Source organism: Puma concolor, chromosome C1, assembly GCF_028749965.1.
Source record: "Puma concolor isolate L17-30 chromosome C1, mPumCon1.1.hap2, whole genome shotgun sequence".
Lineage (NCBI taxonomy): Eukaryota > Metazoa > Chordata > Mammalia > Carnivora > Felidae > Puma > Puma concolor.
The window spans coordinates 77753866-77778302 of record NC_141674.1 but is presented as its reverse complement, the minus strand read 5'-3'; the positions used below and the strand labels follow the sequence as shown (position 1 = coordinate 77778302).

At 37.9% G+C, this 24437-nt stretch overlaps 1 protein-coding gene across 7 annotated transcripts in view; it reads left to right on the top strand.

The window, feature by feature from the left end:
• The first annotated feature begins 4731 nt into the window (after positions 1-4731).
• HFM1 (helicase for meiosis 1) overlaps positions 4732-24437 on the top strand; it is a 93012-nt gene continuing 73306 nt past the window's right edge. For all 7 annotated transcript variants that reach the window (XR_015254871.1, XR_015254872.1, XM_086717524.1 and 4 more), the window contains exons 1-6: positions 4732-4845; positions 8553-8650; positions 12719-12831; positions 14237-14549; positions 23409-23674; positions 24052-24099. Coding sequence is in view for 5 of the 7 variants with exons in the window: in XM_086717524.1 (XP_086573650.1) it covers positions 8580-8650; positions 12719-12831; positions 14237-14549; positions 23409-23674; positions 24052-24099 (811 nt within the window). In the remaining 2 variants the exon portion in view is untranslated. The remainder of the gene's footprint in view (positions 4846-8552; positions 8651-12718; positions 12832-14236; positions 14550-23408; positions 23675-24051; positions 24100-24437) is intronic.

Below are 24437 nucleotides of genomic sequence, written 5' to 3'. Positions count from 1 at the left end.
GATCTTTCCCAAGACAGGACTTTTCCCTTTGGAAGGGAATCTTGCCTGGGTGTGGAGGGGCAGGCTAGAAGCTTGGAGCGGACTGTGAGCATGGCTTAGCAGCCTCTCCTCCATAACCTGGTCCCTGTGGCTATTTTTTTTTTTTTTTTAATAGAGAGAGAGAGGGGCGGGAGAGGGCAGAGGGGCAGAGAGAGAGAGAGAGAGAGAGAGAGAAAGAGAGAGAGTCTCAAGCACAGCTCCAAGCTCAGCGCAGAGCCCCAGACACGGGCTCGGTCCTACAGCCCTGGGGTCAGAACTTGAGCTGAAATCAAGAGTGGAAAGCTTAACCATCTGAGCCACCCAGGTGCCCCGCCCTTGGCTACTCTTGCAGCTTCCTGCTGAGTTGGCTGCTCCCTGAATGGGAAAGAATCTTCCTTATAGAGTGCCTAGCACTGAGGCTGAGGGGGGTCCTAACCTGGGCACTGAGCTACTTTTATTCCTTTTGCACTTCAAAATGCCCACTCTTCCTCCAGAAAGCTATCCTGTGTTCTCTGAACTGGTGGGAGCCACGAACAGCCAGAATTTCTAGAGAATATCTTTAGATTTAGTTTCTTTTCTTCCCTGGCCATTATTAATGGTGGTAGCTGTTGTGAGAAAACTAATGTGTCTATTTTTCTTTGCGGTGGCTTCAGTTTCTGGGCAGACAGGGATATAGCACTCCCAACTTTGTTCCAGGGATCATTCAAAATGCTAAAATATACGCTATTATCTGCACTGTGCTTTCTCAATACTTTGACATACTTAAACATGAGATTAACCTGTGCTTAAATGTATCATAACTCAACATATATCACAAATGAATAATTATCTGCCAGTTGCAATAGCATCTCTTACCAATGCCCCTACCACACTCCCTTTTGGGAAAGGACTCTACGCAGATGAATTATTCCTGTTTCTTCATGGTGTTTCTTATTTCTGTAATTCTGTCCACACCCAATCTGCCCAGGATCTTAACTGGTTACTTGTATCATTGCAAATCTCTTTGTTAACTACAAAATTATATCATCTCTAGAAACTGTCTTATTTCTAAAGAACATATAAACAATACTAATTAATCTTTGATCATATTGCTGCAAGATCCTGCCAATTATTTTTTTCTCTTTAGATAAAAAATAAAACAAAGAATGCTTGTTCTTAAAATTTGTTTTATACTCTGATTCTTGACATTTAAATAACTTTAAAAGTGTTAGAGTGGCTTTAAAAACTTCTTTCAAATAATCTTTTTGCAGGTGTAATGCATCCCATGTTTCATTAAGATAACATGTAAGATTATATAAGATTCTGTACGTGAGAACCTTGATTGTAAGAGTCAGGTAAAGTCTACTTTAAGATACTAGCCACGGGGGGCGCCTGGGTGGCGCAGTCGGTTAAGCGTCCGACTTCAGCCAGGTCACGATCTCGCGGTCCGCGAGTTCGAGCCCCGCGTCAGGCTCTGGGCTGATGGCTCGGAGCCTGGAGCCTGTTTCCGATTCTGTGTCTCCCTCTCTCTCTGCCCCTCCCGCGTTCATGCTCTGTCTCTGTCTGTCCCATAAATAAATAAAAACGTTGAAAAAAAAATTAAAAAAAAAAAAAAAGATACTAACCACGTGACAGAATATGTTAATTCTTATTTACCCACGGATTTTATCATAATGGCAGAAGACTTTGCTAAGAATGGTTAAACAAAGTACATACCACAAGAAAAAGTATGTACAGTTTATTGCACAAATCTAAATACAACTGCCCATAGAGACTATACACTAGTTAACCAGTTTCCATTTACTCTTCCTGATAGAACTGATATTGATTTTTAATTAGGAAATAATTCTATTACAGTGTGAAATACTGCTTGTTGTTCCAAAGTTTCTGTGCTGGGATGTTTGCTTCTTACTTCAGGGGTTATGTTACCACATTTTAGATACGACGGTGTGATTACACAAAGAACAGCTGTTGAATACTGAATCTTTATCAACTGACTTCTATGGCTTATATTCTTTGTAATAATACTGTCTGCCTAGCTGTGGCTGTGGGTTTGGTTCACAGTCTAATTGGAGCACCCTGACAGTCCCATTAGAATTAACATTCTTGGCTTTAGAGAACAAAAGATATTTTAAATTCATTTGAGCTGGAGGAGTCCATTTCTTCCTGAAAAACAAACAGATCTCCTGAAATATGGGTACTAGGGTCTTGTACATCATCATTAAACATACTCCTGAGCAGCTGGAACTCAAGGAATTACTTTCTAATCAATTTATGTCTATTTTCTTGGTTCCACTGAAACTTAATAAATCTTTGCCTAAAGAACAATTATCCATTGATTTGGTCTTCACTCATTTATGGTGTTGCTAGTTTTACACCTACTAAATGCATAGATAACATTGGACTCCCCTACACAGAATTGTACATGACCCCCTAAAGTTTTCTTTCCTCCCAAGTATCCCATCGTACCAGACTACATTTTCTTCCCTCCCCTCCCTCCCCTTCCCTTCCTTTCTCTTTCCTTTTCTCAGACATTCATTCTACAATTTTCAGATTCTTCCAAAATGGTCTCTTTACCTTCTCTTTTTCAAGTCTGACAATAGTGCAACACAGTTCTGGCTGTCACCCAGAGAAAAATAGTCCTGAAACATTTCTTGCTCTAGAGCACTAATTTTTCAATATCAACTCCTCTTGAACAGAATTTAAGCAGAGTGGGGGTTACAAAGTAGAAAAAATTTTGGTGATGTTGATTCGAATTTTTGAGCCAGAACCTATGGTAGCAGTTGTATTAGCAGAAATGCATCTTGTTCTTGTGTCACGAACACCTATTATTTGCCTTTCAAGGTCTCCCAGTCTTTCTGGAAACTATATCCCCCCAACCCTTTTGTTTGAAATGGGCCTCTCTACTAACCTTACTCTACATGAATAAAACTTACTAGTCCATTGACAGGCCCAAAATAGATCAAAGACCTAAATTTAAGAGTTAACCCTATAAAACTCCTAGAAGACATTTCAGAAAATCTTTATGATACTGGATTTGGCAATGCCTTCGTGGATATAACACCAAAAGCACAGGCAGCGCAAGAAAAAAATAGATAAGAACCTTTGAGCATCAAAGGATACTTTCAAGAAAACAAAAAGACAACCTACTGGATGGGAGAAAATATTTGCAAATCATGTCTTACAAGGGATTAATATCCATAATATATATTTTAAAATCTCTTACAACTCAGGGGTCCCTGGGTGGCTCAGTCAGTAGAGTGTCTGACTCTTGATTTTGGCTTAGGTCATGATCTCATGGGTCCTGGGATTGAGCCCTGCACTGACAGTATGGAGCCCATTTGGGATTCTCTTCCTCTCTCTCTGCCCCTTCCCTACTTGTATTCTCTCTCTCTCTCTTTCAAAATAAATAAATAAATAAGCCTGTTTCCGATTCTGTGTCTCCCTCTCTCTTTGCCTCTCGCCTGTTCATGCTCTGTCTCTCTCTGTCCCAAAAATAAATAAACGTTGAAAAAAAAAATTAAAAAAAAATAAATAAATAAACAAACTTAAAAAAAAAAACCCTACCACTCCTACAATTTAATAATAAAAAGATAAATAACAAAAAATTGGTGCAGGAGTTGAATACATATTTCTCCAAAGAAGATACTCAAAATGGCCATTACGCACATTAAAAGATGCTCAGCATCATTAGCCTTTAGGGAAAGGAAAACCAAAACCACAATGAGATACTACTTCACATTTAATAGGATGGCTAGACCTTTTTTAAAATGGAAAATAACCTGCGGGCAAGGATGTAGAGAAATTGGGCCCTCTTGCATTATTAGTGGGAGTGCAAAGTGATACAGCAGTTGTGAAAACCTGTTTAGTGGTTTTTCAAAAGGTTTAACTTAGAGTTACCATATGACTTAGTAACTGCACCCCTAAGTAAATATCTGAAGCAGCGAAAGCAGGGACTCAAACAGATATTTGTACACGAATGATTATAACAATAGCGAAAAGGTGGAAGCAACACAAATGTCTATCCACAGATGAATGGATAAACAAAATGTGATAGATACACAATGGAATACTCAACCTTATAAAAGAATAAAAAAAATGAAATTCAGATGTATGCTACAAATGGTGAGCTTTGAAGACATTACGCCAGATGAAATAAGCCAGACACAGGACAAATACTGTGTATTTCCACTTACATAAGTTACCTAGAATAGGCAAATTCATAGAGAGGAGAAGTAGCATAGAGGTTATGAGGCGCTGGGGGAAGGATTTAGAGCTTTATTTAATGAGAATAGGCCACAGAACACGGAGAGAGCAACGCAGGCAAAGCTAATAGTAACTTTTGGAGCTAAAAAGTAAGAGGCGGGAAGGGAGAGGTCGGAGACCCCTGCGATCCATTGCTTGGAGCTCGCTTAGCCAGGCTGGGGGTCCTCCGAGGGGCCGGTAAATAGGCGCTCCGCTCTGAGAACTAGGCGTCCGCACGCCGGGTGAGGAGTGGGGTCTGGTCGGACGTCTCCGGGAGGCAGTTGGAACCGGAGATCCGGGATCCCACGGGGAGGTGGGGACGGCCGGCCGCCGGGGGAAGCGGTCGACCCTCGGCGACTCCGAGTCGCGGGCGGGTGGCAGAAGGGCTTGGTGAGTTGAGGACAGCGCCCCCGGCCGGCGCCCGCGCGGGCGCTCTCTCACCGCGTTCCTGTCAGAAGCCGCGCGAGGCCTGAGGCGCTCCGTGCGGGGCGACCCCTCGCGGGGGCGGGGCTGGCGGGAGGAAGGCCGAGCCGCTGAGCGGTCGGAGCTGGCCGACTCCGGTTTTGTTGTGGCGGTGCCAGGACCCGCTGTGTTCATTTCTAGGTGTGTCTGTCCCCCCTGAGCGATTGCAGGTGGGGGCTGCGTGTGTAACTGTGGCCACCTTGCTCTCTTTCTAGCGGAGGGAACCTTCAGGGGAGGAGCGATCGGCCCCGGCGCTGCGGTCTTGGGCCACGCGCGGGTCCTGAAGGCTTCTTCCTTCAGGAGTGTGGCGTGGGGGTCTGCTTGGAATTCGGGTATTCCCCGAAGGGTATTTTTGCATCGAGCCCTGATTTGCTTACGGGCTTGCCCCATGGGAACCCCAGGGGAAGTGATGCGGGTCAGGGGCCCGGACTGGTAGGGAGCCCTCCCTGGCCCAGGCTCGGAGACTTCGGCTAATTTGTTGGCTTGTTTATACTCTTACCTTGTTACATTCCTGCGGTCCCTGTGATGGTTTTTTCCAGTGAATGCTGATTTCAGCTTCTTTATGGACTACCTATTTCTGGCCAGTTAATACTTTATATCTGAGTTTCTGAACTTTTGAAACAAGGAGTTTTTTTGTTTTTAAATTCTTTTTTAACGTTTATTTATTTTTGAGACAGAGAGAGACAGAGCATGAACGGGGGAGGGTCAGAGAGAGAGGGAGACACAGAATCCGAAACAGGCTCCAGGCTCCGAGCTGTCAGCACAGAGACCGTCGGGGGTCTGGAACTCATGGACCGCGACATCACGACCTGAGCCATAGTGGGACGTTCAACCGACTGAACCACCCAGGCGCCCCAAGGAGTTTATTTCTGAGAGTACAAATCGTAAGGAATGACTAATAGATCAGAAACGTTTATATAATAAGCATTATAGAAGAGAAGAAAAAGCTAAATTGTCACTAAGTTATATAAAATGCGGGTCATCTCAACAGGCAACAAATGATGTAGTCACACACAGTTTAAGTATTTTAAGAGTGGTTAGAGCAGAAGCAAATATCTAAAAAAATAATTTTATACCACATGCTGAACCTAAAACTTGGTGAAAAATGATCTAACATGGAAACTTACTCAGAAAATCTGACTCTAGACCTGAAACTTTAATTAATTCAAAGTCTAGCATCTTCTACAATCACAAACTCATATTAAAATGTAGCAAAGTTCCTTTTAGGGCCTGTGTTTTAAAATATTTGTTTATGGTGGTGCCTGGGTGGCTCGGTCGGTTGAACGATGGACTTCCGGCTCAGGTCATGATCTCACCGTGTGTGGGTTCGAGCCCCGCCTCGCACAGCCTGGAGCTTCTTCCCATCCTGTGTCTCCCTCTCTCTCTGCCTTTCCCCACTCTCATTTGTCTCACTCTGTCTCTCAAAAATAAGTAAATGTAAACAAAAAAAAAAAATTAAAAAATTTTTTATGTAATGAAAGTGTGAAATTAATAGCCTTTTAGAACCTTAAAGAATTCATTGCATGAATCTTGAACTGGAAAAAAATCACATTTTCTAAATTGAATATTAAAAGTTTGGGGTGAAATTCTAAGTTTCAGAGCTGATGGAAAAATATTTTTATTTAAAATTATTTTTATAAGCTGGTCATTGCTAATGCGTATATCCCACAATGAATTCTTATGGATTATTTACTATGTGCCAGGCACTGTTCTGGGTTATTAGAATATGTTAGTAAACAAAAAGTTCCTGCTCACTCAAGAGGGAGAAAGGTAAATAACCTATAATGTAATGCCAGTTATCAGTTAGTGTTATGAAGAAAAATAATGCACGGTAAGGATGGAGACTTAGATAAGTGGTGTTTTCTTTCATAGATGCACATCAGAACAAAAATGCATACATGTTTCTATTCTGAACCAAAAAATGTATATTCTCTTTTATGCCAGAACTAGAAACTGAATCAAAAGTTCTTTTGAATATATTTGCTGTTTGTATGGGAGGTTTATTGGTTAGTTTAGGAAATAATTGTCTTTCCAAAACAAATATTTTTAATTTATAGGTTTGCTTTGTTTGCAGTTTCCTTTAGAATAAAGAATCGAAACACATACATGTAAGCCTTGGGATTTTCTACTTAAATTCTGAGGTAGCAAAGCCATATAAAAGTGGCCTGGTGAGTTTTAATTTTCAAAACTTTTTTTGTTGCTTAAAATTATATAGTTCTCCTAAGATGAGAAAGGGAATGTTTTACTTGTTACTTTTTGGACAGTATAGTAAGCAGCATGGTTAGTATTTTCATTTATACTTTCATCAGGTAATTGTTATCAAGTTCTGAAATTGATTACTAACAGATATTAAAGACTCCTTTCGCATATTTCTGAAGGACTCCTTTCTGTCTCCTACCCTGTTATCCTAGGTTTCTATTGTTAATATAGTCAATTGTTTTAGACATTTATGGAACCATGGTAATTTGTTTCAATTTCACTGTTTCTTTTTGTTGGTGACTAAGTGATTAATAAATTCAAAAAAACAAAGAGGGCAATTAAGTCAAACTGATGACAGGGAGAAAAAATAACTAAAACAATGAAAAATCCTGCAACATTCTGGATAACTAAGGACAGTCATAAGATACGCATATATTTAGTCCTCTTACCAGTAGAATTTTGTCAAGGGGTGCGTGTGGCAACATTCTTCCCTCCTCCACATACTCCCATGTGTATCTTATCCCCACATCGTGGAAGACTCAAAATTGAAGGGGCATTATCTGACCTGGTTATATGGATTTGCCCACAAGATGGCACTCATATAGTTTCCTGGATTTTAGGTTCTATCCTAAGGAAAGATTTGCAATGTATTAACTATCACAGAATAAATAGAAATGTGATTTGTGCTTTGTGATTTGTGCATCTATTTCATGTTTTGTCATCTAGAATTTTCTATCATGTTTCAGAATTCAGAAAAAAAATTGGGATGCAGTGTTGATGTGCAGGAGAAAGAATGGCAATGTGAATGGAGCAATGTATGTGTCTGTAGACATGGTTCTTTATAGTCTCCTCTCAAATTTGAGGCTTTGTTCAGCCCTAGAATTTTATTATATTCCCGTGTGGCCAATGCTGATTATTTTTATCCTTTACATTTAGATAACATCTATGAATGTAAAAATTGTCTTTGTATATGTTTTATGTAGTGTGAATGTAAATATACATATAGATGTTAAACTTGCAATTTTTTTTATTTTGGAAAAGTTCAAACATATATATAAAATTGGCAGAACATTATACTAAACTCCATGTACCTATTATATAGCTTAACCAATATCAACTCATTGTCAGTCTGGTTTCATCAGTGTCCCTCTACATCTCCCCATTTATTTTGAAGCAAACCTTTGCATAATTACCTGGTATATTGTTAGAGACACACACATTCATGGTAAAGTACATTATCCTAAATAAAAAATAATGATATGAACAAAATATTGTAAGAGCCCCAAAGAAGCAATTAATTCTGCCTCAGAGAACAGGACAAACTCAGAGAAGCCTTTGAAGAAGGAATGACATTTGACTTATACATGAAGGATGGGTAGGGATTTGCCAAGTAGAGAATGGAAGAAAACACATTGTAAGCATTGATGTAGTATGAAGAGAGGGGTACAAATGTGAATATGCATGAATGAGTGGAGAACAGGGAATAATGTATTTGAATATTGAGGCACTTTGGAGGAAGCTGCAGAAGATACAGCAGAAAGATGGTCTGTGGTTATTCTGGGAAATTAATGATTATAGTTAATGTGTATAGAAATATTTTTTATAGCTTTATAAATAAAATATAAACTACTTTTTCTGTATTTTGGTAGGTTTATGACACAGTCCAATTTTTAACAATGCTGAAATCAAATGACTCCTTGTTTGCTTTGGATACTTTGTCTTTTGAAAGACCAGATGAAGCTGAAAAGTAAGTCTGCCTTAAAGAATGATAACGTAGTATATTGTTTTAGACATTTTTTATTTTTAAGGGGTTTTAATTTTTTCTCTGGAAATATACAAATGAAAAATGAGGGATCAACAGAATGATGTTTCAGGTAAACATGGAAGTCAGATAAAGGGAGTAACTGAAGTTTAACATCTTAAATGTTATAACTTAAAAAATAGAGTAGATTCTGGCCTGTTTGGCTTTCATGTATTTGCATTTCTGGGTTTTTTTCAGATTATTTTTGGCCAAGGTAAATACTTGAAGTAATGGTCAAACAGTAGCCCTGGACAAGGAGTGATGGCACCTTTTGGCAACGGAATGGGCAGTGTGCCAAGGGCCAAGTGTGTTGGCCAGATTCAGGGCAGGCAGGAAGTAGGGGTGGAAATAAAGATGTGGCACTAAAGGAAATAAGAATGGAGAATAGATAGTATGTTAAATACAGGCTTTTATGGATTTTCACATGTGAATTGTTCTCAATTCTAAGTTTTCTGTGTATTCTCTTGTGTTATTTTTTTTTTTTTTTGTAAAAAAAAAATTTTTTTTTTTTTTTTTTTTGGTAAAAAAAGATTTTATTTTATTTATTAAAAAAATTTTTTTTGGTGTTTATTTTTGAGAGAGAGAGTTTGTGTGAACAGGGGAGGGGCGGAGAGAGGGGGACAGAGGATCCAAAGTGAGTTTTGTGCTGACATCAGCAAGCCTGATGTGGGGCTCGAACTCACGAATCGTGAGCCAAAGTTGAACATTCAACCGACTGAGCCACCAGGTGCCTCCAAAAAGATTTTATTTTTAACTAATCTCTACACCTAATATGGGGCTCAAACTCACAACCCTGAGATCAAGAGTTGCATGCTCCACTGACTGAGCCAGCCAGGTGTCCCTGTATTATCCTTTTTTTAAAAAAGGAAGCATTGTGTAAAGTATTTATTGCTTTATTTTTTTCATTCATTCAAATCTTCAAATATTGATTGAATGCTGAAAGGGGTATAAGAAGGATGAAACAGACTTTTACTTAAACAGAACATAAAACTGAGGAGATTAAGCACACATATGGAAAGGCCATTAATAAATAATGCGACCATGTAATTCATTATCTAGAGTAGGACACTTTGAGAGTGAAAGAATGCATCCATTTGCACAACACGTGTTAATCAGGACTGGCCTGCGCAATCATATGGTTGCCAGGACTGGCAACATATGGTTGCGTTTCTAACAATACAATGTCAGGAAAGGGTGCAAAACAAATGATAAGCATATTTTCATGCAATGAAATTTCAGATTTCAAGGGAGACCTGGTACAGACTGATCAGGTTAGGCTTTATGGTAGTGGGGAGAGATGTCAGGAGACTTTGAAGGATTTGATAATTCTGAGAAGCAAAGGGGAAAAGACCACTTGAAGGCAGAGTTTAACAGCAAGAAAAGAGAATGGAGGTGGGGCAATTTGCAGTACTTTTAGGAGATAGTTGTGTAAAAAATTTCCTGGAATAGAGGATTCATAAAGGAGAGACTGTGGGACGTAAAGTTAGAAAAGTAAACTGAGGATAGATTGTGGTGGGAGATAAATGTCAGAATAAGGATCTTGGACATGACTGTATGTGTTGAAAGCCACAGAACTGAATCAACAAACATTTATTCACTAATATGCCTAATTATCTAAAGGACTGTGCTATTATTGATGTGAATGGAGGTAAATCAAAACCCTTGTGTGTTTATGATCTGGGGGTGGTATCAGACTGATCTATCTGTCCATCATCAATGTTTTTATTACCTCTATATAGACCTACACACAGACACACACAATGCAGTAGGACTGTGATAAATATTATAGGTTCACATAGTAGTTACAGAGAGAGAAGGGAGACAACCTAGGAGGATTTCATGAGGATAGGACTTGAGCTGGATTTCGAATGAACATAAGCTCTAGTACTTAGAACACAATTCTCAGTGAATAATTATTGAATAGGTTAATGAAGGAATGAAACAGTTGAACTTCTATGGGTAGATAGGGCAAAGGGTCATGTACAGTGGCAAGCAGTGTAAAGGAAATATTTTTGAACAAAGATGAAGGACAGAATGTAGCATCTATTTGGCATACAGATAGTTCACTTTGGTCTTGACTTATGGTAAGTAGTGTAGGAGAATTAAAATTGTAAGGTAGCCTAAGGCCACTTGAAGTTTGGCATTATTTGGAAGCCACTAAAGTATTTTGAATGGAATAAATATGATGAAAACAATTCTAAATTAATGTGACAGGAGTGTGTAAAATATATTAGAGACAGCTGGAGGCAGTGAGGCCCGTGAAAACCCTTTTGTTTTTAAGCAGACATAAGTTGATTAGAGCCTTGATTAGAATGGTGACAGTGGAAAAACAAGGAAATGATGAATTCAAGAAGCATTATAAGAAGATGAAGTAAGACGTATATGTGTGGTTATAGTGGTAAAAGATTTTACTGTGATTTGGATTCTGGATGGCTGAGAGAAAAAAATAGGCAAATCATAAAGAAGATTTGATTTTATGGGTGGGGGCTGAATAGTAGAGCTAGATGTGTGCTTTTTGTATCTTGTTAACATCTTTCTTAGATTTTCTGAAATAGTCTCTGTCTAGAAAAGAGTTAATACATCAGGCCTAAACTGCTGTCCTTGAAAAAGTCCTGCTTGCAAGAATGGCCTTTGGCTGGAGTCAGAACTTTAGGAAAGTTCCCACCATTTACTGATAAGAGTGGCTCAGTGCCTAAACTGTTTATACAGATAATATGGTTTATGCTGAACATCTGCTTTTCTTCTGAGAATCTAGAATTTAGGTATGTACCAGACAGGGGATGCCCACATGATTAGTCCCCAGTAAAAACCCTTGGCATTGAATCTCTAATGAGCTTCTCTCATTGTCAACACTTCACACATGTTGTCACAGATTGTTGCTGAGGGAATTAAAGGTGTCCTGTGTTACTGTACTGGGAAAGGATCTTTGGAAACCTGTGCCTGATTTCCCCTGAAATTTGCCCCATAGTCACGAGTAGGACTGAATGATGAGTCCTGTGAATCAGCCCACTGCATCATTGGCTCTGGGGTGATCTTGGGGACCCTCTGACATAATACTAAATTTCAGATGTTTTGGCCTATCATCACACAGTCTGTCAGACATTGTTAGATAACGTGTTGTAGGTTTTTGATTTGGAAAACATAGTTGTAGTAGCTATGTGTTATATGCTGTGAAAGGCAGAAAAGTAAAAGGCTCGGTCTCTCACTTTTGAGGGCTTAAAATTCTAAATGAAGAGAGTAAAAAGCAAATCATAAGATCCTTTTAACTTGGTGTAGGCAGTATATGTGATGCTTTTCTCAACTTTATTTCCTGTCGCTTAATACTTTTTTTCCAATGAAGGACAAATCAACTTTGATTGGAAAGTAAATATTAAAGCATTATATGTTAATAGGATCATGGGTGAAAGATAAGGAGAACTAGTTCACAGTGACAACAGAGTCACAGAGTGGCAAAAATCTCAACAATTACTGTAGGTTTACAAAGGGATTGTCAGTTTCAACTGGTTTCTTGGATTTTCTGGGGTTTGTAGATGGTTCTGGATCAAGAATATTTGGATTAGTACATTGATTTGTAATAATGTTTTAGGAATGTTCTAGAGTACCAGCAGTGGTGTTATTTACACACTGATGACCCATGATTAGTTGTAAGGTGTGTCATAAGTAATTTATTATTTGTGATAGTTAAGATGCTAATGTTTCAGAATGATTTACTATTTTTTATATTGGAGAAGATTTAAGATTCTTGTCACAAGCGTTTGAATTAGACAAAAAGAGACGGAGTTATAGCCATTATTTAGGTAGCATATCTCACATAGCAGTGCCATTAACCCTATAACACACAAGAAAAAAAAGATTGAGCATACTGCTGTGTATAGGGATACATCAAAGTCACCACAGAAAGTTAATTTATAGGATATTTATCTAAGAGTCTGTAATTGAGTAATGTTTAATTAATAGATAGTTTCTGATGTAACTTTATTAACATATATATTCACACTTTTATATTTTATACAGCTATCCAGACACTGAAAAATCATTGGATTGGTTTCTCCCACCTGCGCCATTGATATCGGAAATTCCAGATACTCAGGCATTAGAGGATGAAATAGAAAGTCATAAACTGTTAGGTAAACTATCACATAAACCCATGCAGCTTATGTCAGTGTAAAAAATCTAGTAACACACTAAAGTGCTAATTCCTTTATTTTAATGGAATAAAATAAAGGAGACTTCTTTTATTCAAAATAGTGCTCACCAAATCTTAAAATCTAAAACATTTTTCATCTCATTACATACATATACATACATATGCATATTATATGTTTACAATACACTGTCGCACATATACGTGTTCTATTGTATGAATTTGTTTCCTCTTACCCTTAAAACTGTCATTGTCATTTAGTTTGTTTCTTCCCCTTTACTAAAGATAAAGGAAACCTTTACCAAAACAGATTCCAAAAAACAATATGCAGATTATTATATATAGTTTGGTACCATTTTTATAAAGCTAAAAATAAGCATACTCAATATATGTGATCTAATGTGATATTGTTGATAAAACTTTTATTTTTAAATTAGGTGAGGGGCGCCTGGGTGGCGCGGTCGGTTAAGCGTCCGACTTCAGCCAGGTCACGATCTCGCGGTCCGTGAGTTCGAGCCCCGCGTCGGGCTCTGGGCTGATGGCTCAGAGCCTGGAGCCTGTTTCCGATTCTGTGTCTTCCTCTTTCTCTGCCCCTCCCCCGTTCATGCTCTGTCTCTCTCTGTCCCAAAAATAAATAAACGTTGAAAAAAAAAAAAAAAAAAATTAGGTGATAGTTCGTATATGTATATTTTCTTAAGCTTTGTAATTTGTATATATTTTGTATATGAAAATGTACATTATTTATATTCTTGTATGTACCAAATAATATATAGAATATATAGGCTATGTATACCATATATAGTATGTATAAAGTATATATAAAGATGGTAAAGCAAATTTATGCCCTAACAAGGCCTATAGACTCCTGACTTCTCAAAGATGCTTGTAAAGTCTCTGTAAAGAAACCTTTAACATTTTGTCACCTTGATGAAAGCATTCCTTTATTTTGATTTTAGAAGCAATATTACAAAGTTAAAAGGATTGTATCATGTATTTTAATACTGAATCAAATTCAGTAACATTTTATGATTGTTCATTGTATTTCTGTGTGTAAATTAGTTATATAAATTTTCAAATCTTCATAATTGTATAATCATATCATTTCTAGTAGATAGAAATGATAGATAGAAATACTTAAATATTATAATTATGGCTATTTCTGCGAGTCAGGAATTAAACCTGTCCTATAATATAGTTTTTATATAAATTTCAAATTTCAGTAATTCCTGATTAATTTCTGAATGCCCTTCAGTGATATAATATACATTAATAGTTACAATTACCTATATTTCAAACTTTTGAAAAATTTTATTACAATTTTTCATGGTCATTTTAAAAATTTGTTTTCATGAAGAACATGTATTAATCAATATATTCCATTTTTGTAGGTCAGGAAAAGAAGCCAAAAATGTTACCATCAAATTTAAAGATAACTAATGAAGACACAAATTATATTTCACCAACACAAAAATTCCAGTTTGCCTTTTCCTCAAAAAAATATGAAGAAGATTATCTGAATTTAGGAGGGGCAGGTAATGATGACTTATCACATGTTCCTGGCAAGCTGACGTATGGTTCTTCTCAGAAATACAAAAATCACATTGGCACTGAGATAGCACCTGAGAAAAATGTTCCAGATGATACAAAATTAGTTAATTTTGCAGAAGATAAAGGAGAGAGCACATCAGCCTTCCGAAAAAGGTAATTAATTAAATGAAATACACACTATTCAGTGATAAAGTTAAATGTTTATGTGTCTTTCCAGAAGTATGAAGTATGATAGAATCTAAATGGGAAAAACATCAACAACAAATACAGAGTCTATATACCAGATGCCCTGTTAACTCTGGGATTGTAGTCATAGTTTCTTGCCTTCGGAGTGGTACAACTTAATGGGAGAAAGACAGTAAATAACTAAAAATAATTGATTAAATGCTTTGTAGTATGACAATTATTTTGATGAAATATATGGTTAAAACAAAGGTTCTCAAACTTTTTGTTGTTAGGACCCTTTTACATTTAAAAATTATTGGGAATTCCCAACAGTTTTTGTGTATGTGATTTATATCTATCAATATTTAACCATATTAGACATTAAAACTGAAAAATTTTAAAGGCAAACATGTTAGTAATATTATGAAAATTGTTTTGACCTTATGAACTCTTTGAAAGAGTCTCCACCATCCTTGATCTCATGGTTCATGAGTTTGACCCCACTTGGGATCTGTGTTGTTAGTGTGGAGCCTGGTTAGGATTCTCTCTTTCTCTCTCTCTGCCCCTCCCCCTCACACCAGCATGCTCTCACTCTCTCTCTGTCTCTCAAAATATGTAAATAAATTTAACCTTAAGGAGATATAGAATTAAACTAAGGACAAATAAAGAAGGAGAGTATTCCAGATAGAAGGAATTCTATGTGCAGAAAAGACCTAAGGTAGCACAGAGCTTGGCCTATTCTTAGAAAAATTCCTTTTGTTTAGAATCAGAGGGAATGCTGAGGGGTAAGGTTTGGAAAGGCCAGGTCATTCAGAGTCAGGTAGGTATGATAAACTTTGTGCTTTTTCTTAAAGCACTGTTTCTTTTTTCTTTTTTTTAATTTTTTTAATGTTTATTATTTTTGAGAGAAAGAGAGAGACACGTTGTGAGTGGGGGAGGGGCAGAGAGAAAGGAAGACAGAATCTGAAGCAGCCTCTAGGCTGCGAGCTGTCAGCACAGAGCCCGATGCAGGGCTCGAACCCACGAACCGTAAGATCATGACCTGAGTCGAAATCTGACGCTTAACTGACTAAGCCACCCAGGTGCCCCTTTTAAAGGCACTGTTTGTTAAACTGTGGCCTGTGGACCCACTGTATCAGAATCACTTGGAGTGCTTACTAGAAAGTTGGATTCTTGGATCCTACCATTGACCTATTGAATCATAGTCTAGATAAAGGTAAGGATGGAACCCAGACCATTTTTAATAATTTTTTTAGATGATTGTTGTGCACACTAAAGTTTGAGAACTAGTGTGCTGAGGTCCTGCATTTTAAGCAAAGGAGTAAAATCAGATTTTTAAAAAAAATTTAAAGTCCATCTTGGCATCAGTATGATGAATTAGAAGGGATCTAGGATGCACTGTGAAAAGTTACTTAGAAGGTTGTTTTATTAGTCCAGGTGAGAGAGAGTGGGAGCCTGATGTAGACTGTGGTAGCAAGAATGAGAGTTCAGAGTGATTTATGAGATCGTATCCCATAGGACCCAAAGGATTATTAGATATGACACCTGGACTCCTAGTTTTCTGGCTTAAGCCCGAATGACGTAGGAGGTAGTGCCCTTTCGTGATCTAGAAAACTAAAGGAAAAACAGGTTTAGAAGAAGGCGATGAGTACAGATTCGGACATGTTGGTTTTTTGGGGGTTTTTTTTGATATGTTGATATTAAGTACCTATAAATTGTCTAAATAGAATTGGATGTATGGGTTTAAGATTCAGAAGAGATCTAGTTGATAGTTTTTGTGTTCTCTGTGACATAAGAGATGAAGTTATTTATGGAGTTTGAGGGGAAAAGGTATTAAGCAAGTATGAGAAGGGTAGAAGAGATTATGGAAAATGGGAAAGCAATTCACTTAGAATAATAACAGGATTGTTGGGTACTCTAAAGGGCCCGATTGAGGTTTATGTCTATGCATTTTTGTATAATAGCTCTATTAACATATAATTACATATAAATTCACTCTGTGTACAGTTCATTGGTTTTTAGAATAGTCACAAGAGTTGTGCAGTCATCACTACTATCCTCAAAAGAAACTCTGCTTCATTATTGATCACTCTCCTTTCCAACTCATCATCCTCCCCTCTCCCCAGACCCTGGCAACCATTAATTTTTCTGTTTCTATGGATTTACCTATTCTAGACATTTCATGTAGTGGAGTCATACAGTGTCTGGTCTTTTGTGTCTGGCTTGTTTCACTTAGCATAATGTTTTCAAGGTTTATCTGTACTATGTCACATATCAGTACTTCATTCTTTTTATGGCCAAATAATATTCCATTGTGTGGACAATACCATATTTTGTTTACCCATCAATTGTTGCACATTTGAATTGTTTCCACTTTTTGGCTATTACTAGTAATGTTGCTGTGAACATTCATATACACGTTTTTCTGTGAACATATTTTTAATTTTTATTTATTTTTATTTTTTTGAGAAGGGGGAGGGGCAGGGTAAGAGAAGAGGGGGCAAAGAATCTCCTCTTGGAGACTCCCACGGAGGAGCCCCTGTGGAGCTCGATCCCACGACTGTGAGATCATGACCTGAGCTGAAATCAAGAGTCAGGTGCTCGACTGACTGAGCCACCCAAGTGCCCCATTTTTAAAAATATTTTGAAATTCTTTTGGATTTATACCTAGAATTGGAATTTCTGGGTCATATAGTAACTCTCTACTTAACTTTTTTGAGGAACTGCCAAAGTGTTTTCCAGATTAACTGCACCACTTTACAATCCCACAAATAATATGTGAGGGTTCCAGTTTCTCCACATCCTTCTTAGCAGTTGTCTTTTTTATTATAGCCAGTCTAGTAGGTGTGAGTGCCTCTCATTGATTAGCATTTTCCTAATGATTAATGATATTGGGCATCTTTTCATGTGATTATTGGCTACTTTTATATCATCTTAGGAGTGATGTCTATTCAAATCCTTTGCCTGTTTTTTTTTATTGTTGAATTATAAGCATTCTTTATATATTCTTTATAAAAGTCTCTCATCAGCTATATGATTTCAAATATTTTCTCCCTTTCTTTGTGCTTTTTTTCACTTTTTAAAGCAATTTTTTAATGTTTATTTATTTTTGAGAGAGAGAGAGACAGACAGACAGACAAACAGAACCAGAGACAGAGCATGAGCAGGGGAGGGGCAGAGAGAGAAGGAGACAGAATCCGAAGCAGGCTCCAGGCTCTGAGCTGTCAGCACAGAGCCTGACATGGGGCTTCAACTCATGAACCATGAGATCATGACCTGAGCTGAAGTTGGACACTTAACCAACTGAGCCACCCAGGAGCCCCTATTTTTCACTCTTTATCAGCATAAAAGTTTTTAATTTTGATGAGGTCCAGTTTATCTGATTTTTCTTTTGTTCCTTTGACTTTTGGTGTCGTTTCCAAGAAACCATTCCCTAAACAAAGTTGTAAAGATTAACTACTACATTTTCATCTAAGATTTTTATAGTTTTAGCTCTTACATTTAGGTCTGTGATCTATTTTGAGTTAACTTACATAATGCAAGGTAGAAGTCCAACTTCACTTTTTTTTGTATGTAGATATCCAGTTGTTCTACACCATTTGTTGAAAAAACTATTCTTTCCCCATTGAATGTCATAGCACTTTCATTGAAAATCAGTTGACCATAAATGTAAAGTCTGGGGGGTTTTCTGAACCCAGCAAGTTCTCTGAATCTCTGGTACCAATGGGTGTCCAACAATTCAATTCTATATTCATACTAATTCCTAGAGTTAGCATTACACCCTATATGTTAAGGACTCAGTTCCATAAGACTGCCCCATTTCAGATGCCATCCACAAATAGGGTGCCAGGCTACCCACATTTCTGCCCTGCAGACTACAAATTTGGGGTTCCCATAATCCCCACATTAGGTTTAATAACTTGTTAGAATGACTTATAGAACTCAGGAAAACACTATACTTACGTCTACCGCTTCATTATAAAGGATACTATTCAGAAACAGTCAAATGGAAGAGATGCATAGAGCAAGGTATTCAGAAGGAGGGTGTGTAGAGCTTCCATGCCTCTCCAGGTTCATTACCCTCTGAGCACATTGGTTTGTTCACCACCTTGGAAGTTCTCTGAACCCCCTGTCATTTAGGGGTTTTTCCTTTATGGTAGTTTCATTAGATAGGCATGATTGATAAAATCATTGGCCATTGGTGATTGAACTGCCTCTCCATCACTCTCCCTTCCTTGGATGCCACAGGTGAGGCTGAAAATTCAATCCTCTAATCAAAGTTTATTTTTTCTGGCAGTTAACCCCAATCCTGAAACTATGTGGGGGTCCTACAAGATTCACCTCATTAGCATAAACTCAGGTGGGATTGAAAGGGGTTGTCATGAATAACAAATGATGCTTCTCTTACTCCTATTACACAGAAAATTCTAAGGGTTTTGGGAGCTCTGTGCCAGGAACTGAGGACAAAGTGAATACATATTTCCTATTATGCTAAATAGGAAATGTCCTACTATACTAAATAGTTAACTGTATACTAAATAAAGGTTTATTTCTGGACTCTGAATTCTATTCCATTAACCAACATGTCTGTCCTTATGACTTGCATAAGGGCATATCCCACACTGTCTTGATTGCTGTAGCTTTGTTGTAAAGTTTCAGATTGAGATGTGTGAATCTTCCAATTTTGTTCCTTTTTTCAAGAATTTTTTTTGGCTCCTCTGGGTTCTTTGCATTTTCATATGAATGTTATGATAAACTGGTCAATTTCTGCAAAGAAGCCAGCTGGAATTTTGATAGGGATTGTGTCAAATCTATAGATCAACTTGAAGAATATTGGCATCTTATTAACATTAAGCCTTCCATTATGTGAATATGGGATATCTTTCCATTTATTTAGTTTTTATTTAGTTTCTTTCAATGATGTTGTGAGGTTTTCAGTAGACAGGTCATACTTATTTTGTTAAATGTATTCCTAAGTATTTTATTCTTTTCGATACTTTTTAAAATAAATTTTTTTTTTTTCAGATTGTACATCGCAAGTGTATAGACATCAGCAATTGATTTTGGTATATACTGATTTTTGTATCTGCAATCTTGGTGATGATGACTCTGAATTTTTTTTTTTTTAAATGTTTCTTAGAGCGAGAGAGAGAGAGAGAGAGAGAGAGCGTGCGTGTGCACGTGAGCTGGAGAGAGGCACAGAGAGATGGGGAGAGAGAATCCCAAGCAGGCTCCACATTGTCAGCACAGAGCCCAACATAGGATTCATTCTTACGAACTGCGAGATCATGACCTGGGCCGAAATCGAGAGTCAGGCACTTAACTGACTGAGCTGCCCAAGCACCTCCTCCCTTTTTTTTTGTGACACTGAATTTTAATGTTCAAGTATTATATCATCCACTCCTTTCCAGGAGTGTTCCCCTGCCTAGCTGCAAGTATTTAAAATTTTTTTTAATGTTTATTTATTTTTGAGAGAGAGAGAGAGAGTGAGCAGGGGAAGGGCAGAAGAGAAGGAGACACAGAATCCAAAGCAGGCTTCAGGCTCTGAGATGTCAGCGCAGAGCCTGACGCGGGGCTCGAACCCACAAACTGTGAGATCATGACCTGAGCCGCAGTCGTATGCTTAACCGACTGAGCCACCCAGACGCCCCTCCAGCTGCAATTATTTTATTTTATTTTTTTAAAAATGTTTATTTGTTTTGGAGAGAGAGAGAGAGAGGCAGAGTGCAAGCAGGGGAGGGGCAGAGAGAGGGAGACACAGAATCTGAAGCAGGTTCCAGGCTCCGAGCTGTCAGCACAGAGCCGTATGCGGGGCCCGAACTCACAAACAGTGAGATCATGACCTGAGCTGAAGTCGGACCCTTAACTGACTGAGCCACCTATGTGCCCCAAGCTGCAATTATTTTAAAAAGTACATGGATTCATCCAGGATTGAGGTTTTGCAAGATAAGTATGTTAAAAGGATAAAGGAGAATTGGAGTTTAGAATATTGGTAAAAAAGAGTGGTCAAAAAGATAGGCCATGGAATCTAAGTTCATTAAAGATATATGAGAAAAGAGAAGGGAAGATAGTTTGGGAGAAAATAAAGAGGTTCATTAAAGTAAATTTGTTTTTGTTTTTGTGTTTTTGTTTTACCTCATTGGTACCTTGTGCAAACAAGCTAAAAGGATAAGAGGTTGTGGTCAGAGAATGATATATCAGAATGATTGATTTGAGAGGAGGAGCAGTTCTGGATAATGACAGTGTTTAAGATGATAGAATAGGTGGATGAGATTGTTTGAAGAAGAAAGCCACTGGAGATGAATGCCTAAGAAATGGAGGGGAGGGGATTTTGAATGGCTCATCTACGTGAATGTTGAAGTAACGCAGATAGTGGCAGAATTTGAGATTGAGAGGAAAAGATTCTAAAGTGACCAGAGGTTAATATATGATAAATGCCATGAGGAGGGTTACAAGGTGGTGTAACTAGATAGCATAGATACTTTTGTAAGACAATGGAAGCATAATGATGCAGATTTAGGGTGGAGGAGGCACAGATTCTCAACCCTCAAGTACATTGGATGTGGAAGATTTAACAGTTTCTCCTTAAGATTTGAAGAAGCAAGAGTTTTTTAGGGTAATGCAATATTTTTGTTAAGATCAGGAAGTAACTGTAACAATCAGTGAAGAAGCTGAGAACATGGAGGAGTATATGGATTGGCAGTTCTAGAGGAACTAGGAAGAATCTGAGGTCTAGAGAATTTAGATAACTAGCACATGGATAATATTTTACTGTTTGAAAAACTTATTTTTAACTTTAAAGTCACACAGCTAGAAAGTGGAGAGCTTTAGATTTATTTATTTTTTTTTAAATTTTTTAACATTTATTCATTTTTGAAAGACAGAGAGAGACAGAGCGCGGACGGGGGAGGGGCAGAGAGAGAGGGAGACACAGAAACAGAAGCAGGCTCCAGGCTCCAGGCTCCAGGCTCCAGGCTCCAGGCTCCAGGCTCCAGGCTCCAGGCTCCAGGCTCCAGGCTCCGAGCTGTCAGCACAGAGCCCGACGCGGGGCTCGAACTCAGGGACCGCAAGATCATGACCTGAGCCGAAGTCAGCTGCTTAACCAACTGAACCACCCAGGCGCCCCGAGAGCTTTAGATTTAAACCCAGGTTTTTCTGAGGCGCCGGGGTGGCTCAGTAGGTTGAGTGTAAGACTTCAGCTCAGGTCATGATCTTGTGGCTCGTGGGTTTGTGCTCCACATCGGGCTCTGTGCTGACAGCTCAGAGCCTGGAGCCTGCTTTGGATTCTGTGTCTCCCTCTCTCTCTGCCCCTTCCTTGCTCATGCTGTGTCTCTCTGTCAAAAATAAGTAAACATCAAAAAATAAACCCAGGTTTTTCTGACTCCAAAGTCTATGCTTTTAACTGATAATGACAGCATACAGCAAGGAGTTATCCTGTGGCATAAGTTGTTTTTCTTGTCCTCGATACTATTTCATAATCAGATTCTATTATATTATCCAAGGCTAACCATCTGCTTTTGAATTTTCTATCTTCAAAGAGAGCTGCTAACTGAGGGTTGATGGGGGGTGGGAGGGAGGGGAGGGTAGGTGATGGGTATTGAAAAGGACATCTTTTGGGATGAGCACTGGGTGTTGTATAGAAACCAATTTGACAGTAAATTTCATATATTAAAAAATAAATAAACATTTAAAAAAGAGAGCTGCTAGTGTTGGAGGATGTGTACCTACAGTTTTCTCTCAAATGTATTCCTCAATCTATAGTGTTTTTAAAGACTCATTCTTTCTTATATGGAAACATGTCATTAAAACTAATAGTAGGGGCACCTTAGTGGCTCAGTTGGTTGAGTGTCCAACTTTGGCTCAGGTCATGGTCTTGTGGTTTCTGAGTTCAAGCCCCATATCAGGCTCCATGCTGACAAGTTTTGTCTGCCTGTCTCTCTGCCGGTCCCCTGCTTGTGCTCTCTCTCTCAAAAATAAATAATAATAACAATTTTTTTTTTAACTGATGGTAAAAATAATTTAGAAAGTGTCCTGTATTTGCACAATACTTGTTTGGGTGTCATTTCTTACAGAATTCTGATACCTGCTGTCATCCCTATTATTTACTTTGTAAATGTTATATTAAGAAATTAATGGTCACTTCGTCCCTTAGGGCCCTGGTGAACAAATTAGTTGGTGGGTTGTCTTTTGATCAGTTGAATATAATAAATTACAATCCTAAAGATGGCCTGTGTTTTCTAGAACTTTGCAAAAAAAAAAATGTTTCTTTGCAAAGTATTCTTGACTTCTATACTTCTTTAGTATTTCTTATACTAAAATGATTATTGGATATTTGGGACGTTGATGCAGTTACTGACAAGAGGCCGCAATACCTGTCTCTGTGGGCCTCTCCATAAAGTTGCCTGCGTATTCTCATGATGTAGTGGCTAGCTCCTCTGAGACTGAATGATCCAAGAGACCATGCAGAAGTGACAGTTTGTTTATGACCTAGCCTTGGAAGTCACACACTTGTACTTCCATCATATTCTTCTAGTCTGATGAGTCAGTCCTGACTTGAAGTCCTAGCTTGAAAAGGGTGTGCATAGCAGGAGACAGGGATCATTGGGGCTGTCTTGAAGGTTGGCTACTACAAATGGATTTATTTGGGTTTTAGAAAAGTGAAAAGACATAATTCAGTGGTAAATTTAGCAAGTCATATTTTAGGGGAGTGATTGAATTTTATGTTTGAATAAACCACAGTCTATGGATATTTTTAAAGGGACCAATTTTATGTTAGTTTTTTCCATTCTAAGCAGCTGTTACAAGTGCAAATGTGGTTTTTTTGGTGTGTTTTTTTTTTTTTTGCAGATTATTTAAAATATCTGACAACATACATGAGGATGTTTATTCTAATGACAGTACAAACCTGGACTTTCCTGTTGCTTCAGTGAAAATTGTCCCAACGGAAATGAACAAAGGGGAATCATGGAAATGTAGCAATAATAAGCAGAGACATCAATATTCAGACATTAACATGTTTACAGCAAGTGACGTTTTTTCTCATTCTGAAATCAGAGAAGACATATTCAAAGCACCAACTTTTTCAGTTACATCCCAGCCTCATGAAGTTCAAGGTTATTCCTTGTTTTTTTTAGTTAATTTTAAAACAGTACAAACAAGTCTATGTTTCTCAGCATAAGGAAAAGTTAAAAAATAGTAAATTTGAGTAGATTATCTATGTGTAGTTTTTGCATTTCTTTATCATACTGTATTTTTTTAACTATGATATAGGGGCACCTGGATGGCTCAGTCAGTAGAGCATGTGACTCTTGATATCAGGGTCATGAGTTCAAGCCCCATGTTGGGCATGGAGCCTACCTAAAAAATAAAACTACAATTTAATATTTTTTAACTGCGCTCTCAGTAAAAAGTTATGCTACTTTTATTGAAGCAGTTTGTATGGAAGAGGTTAAAAAATACCTATATAAATATGTATAATTTTTTTTTTTAGGAGTAACAGAAAATGATTTAGATTCCTTGAAGGCTGTCACAGAAATCCGTATCCTTTAAGTTATTTTACTACAACAGCTTTATATTTGAAATCATAATTTGTAAACATGCTGTTTCATTGTGTCTATGTTTATTTTGGTTGACAAAGAAAAAGAGGGGAAAGTAAATTTTTGGGGTCATATAAGAGACCCAATGCGTGTGATAGTCAGTGCTACTCAGAGTGTGGTCTGCAGACTGTGCCAATTTGTGAACTGCTTGTTACCAGTGACAAGTTATCTTTGTGACAAGATAAGTACAAAAACAAGTTTTGTGTTATTGGCTAAACTCTTAGCATATTTACTTACAAATAGATACACATAATTTCTTATACTTTGGGTAAGGAGAGCA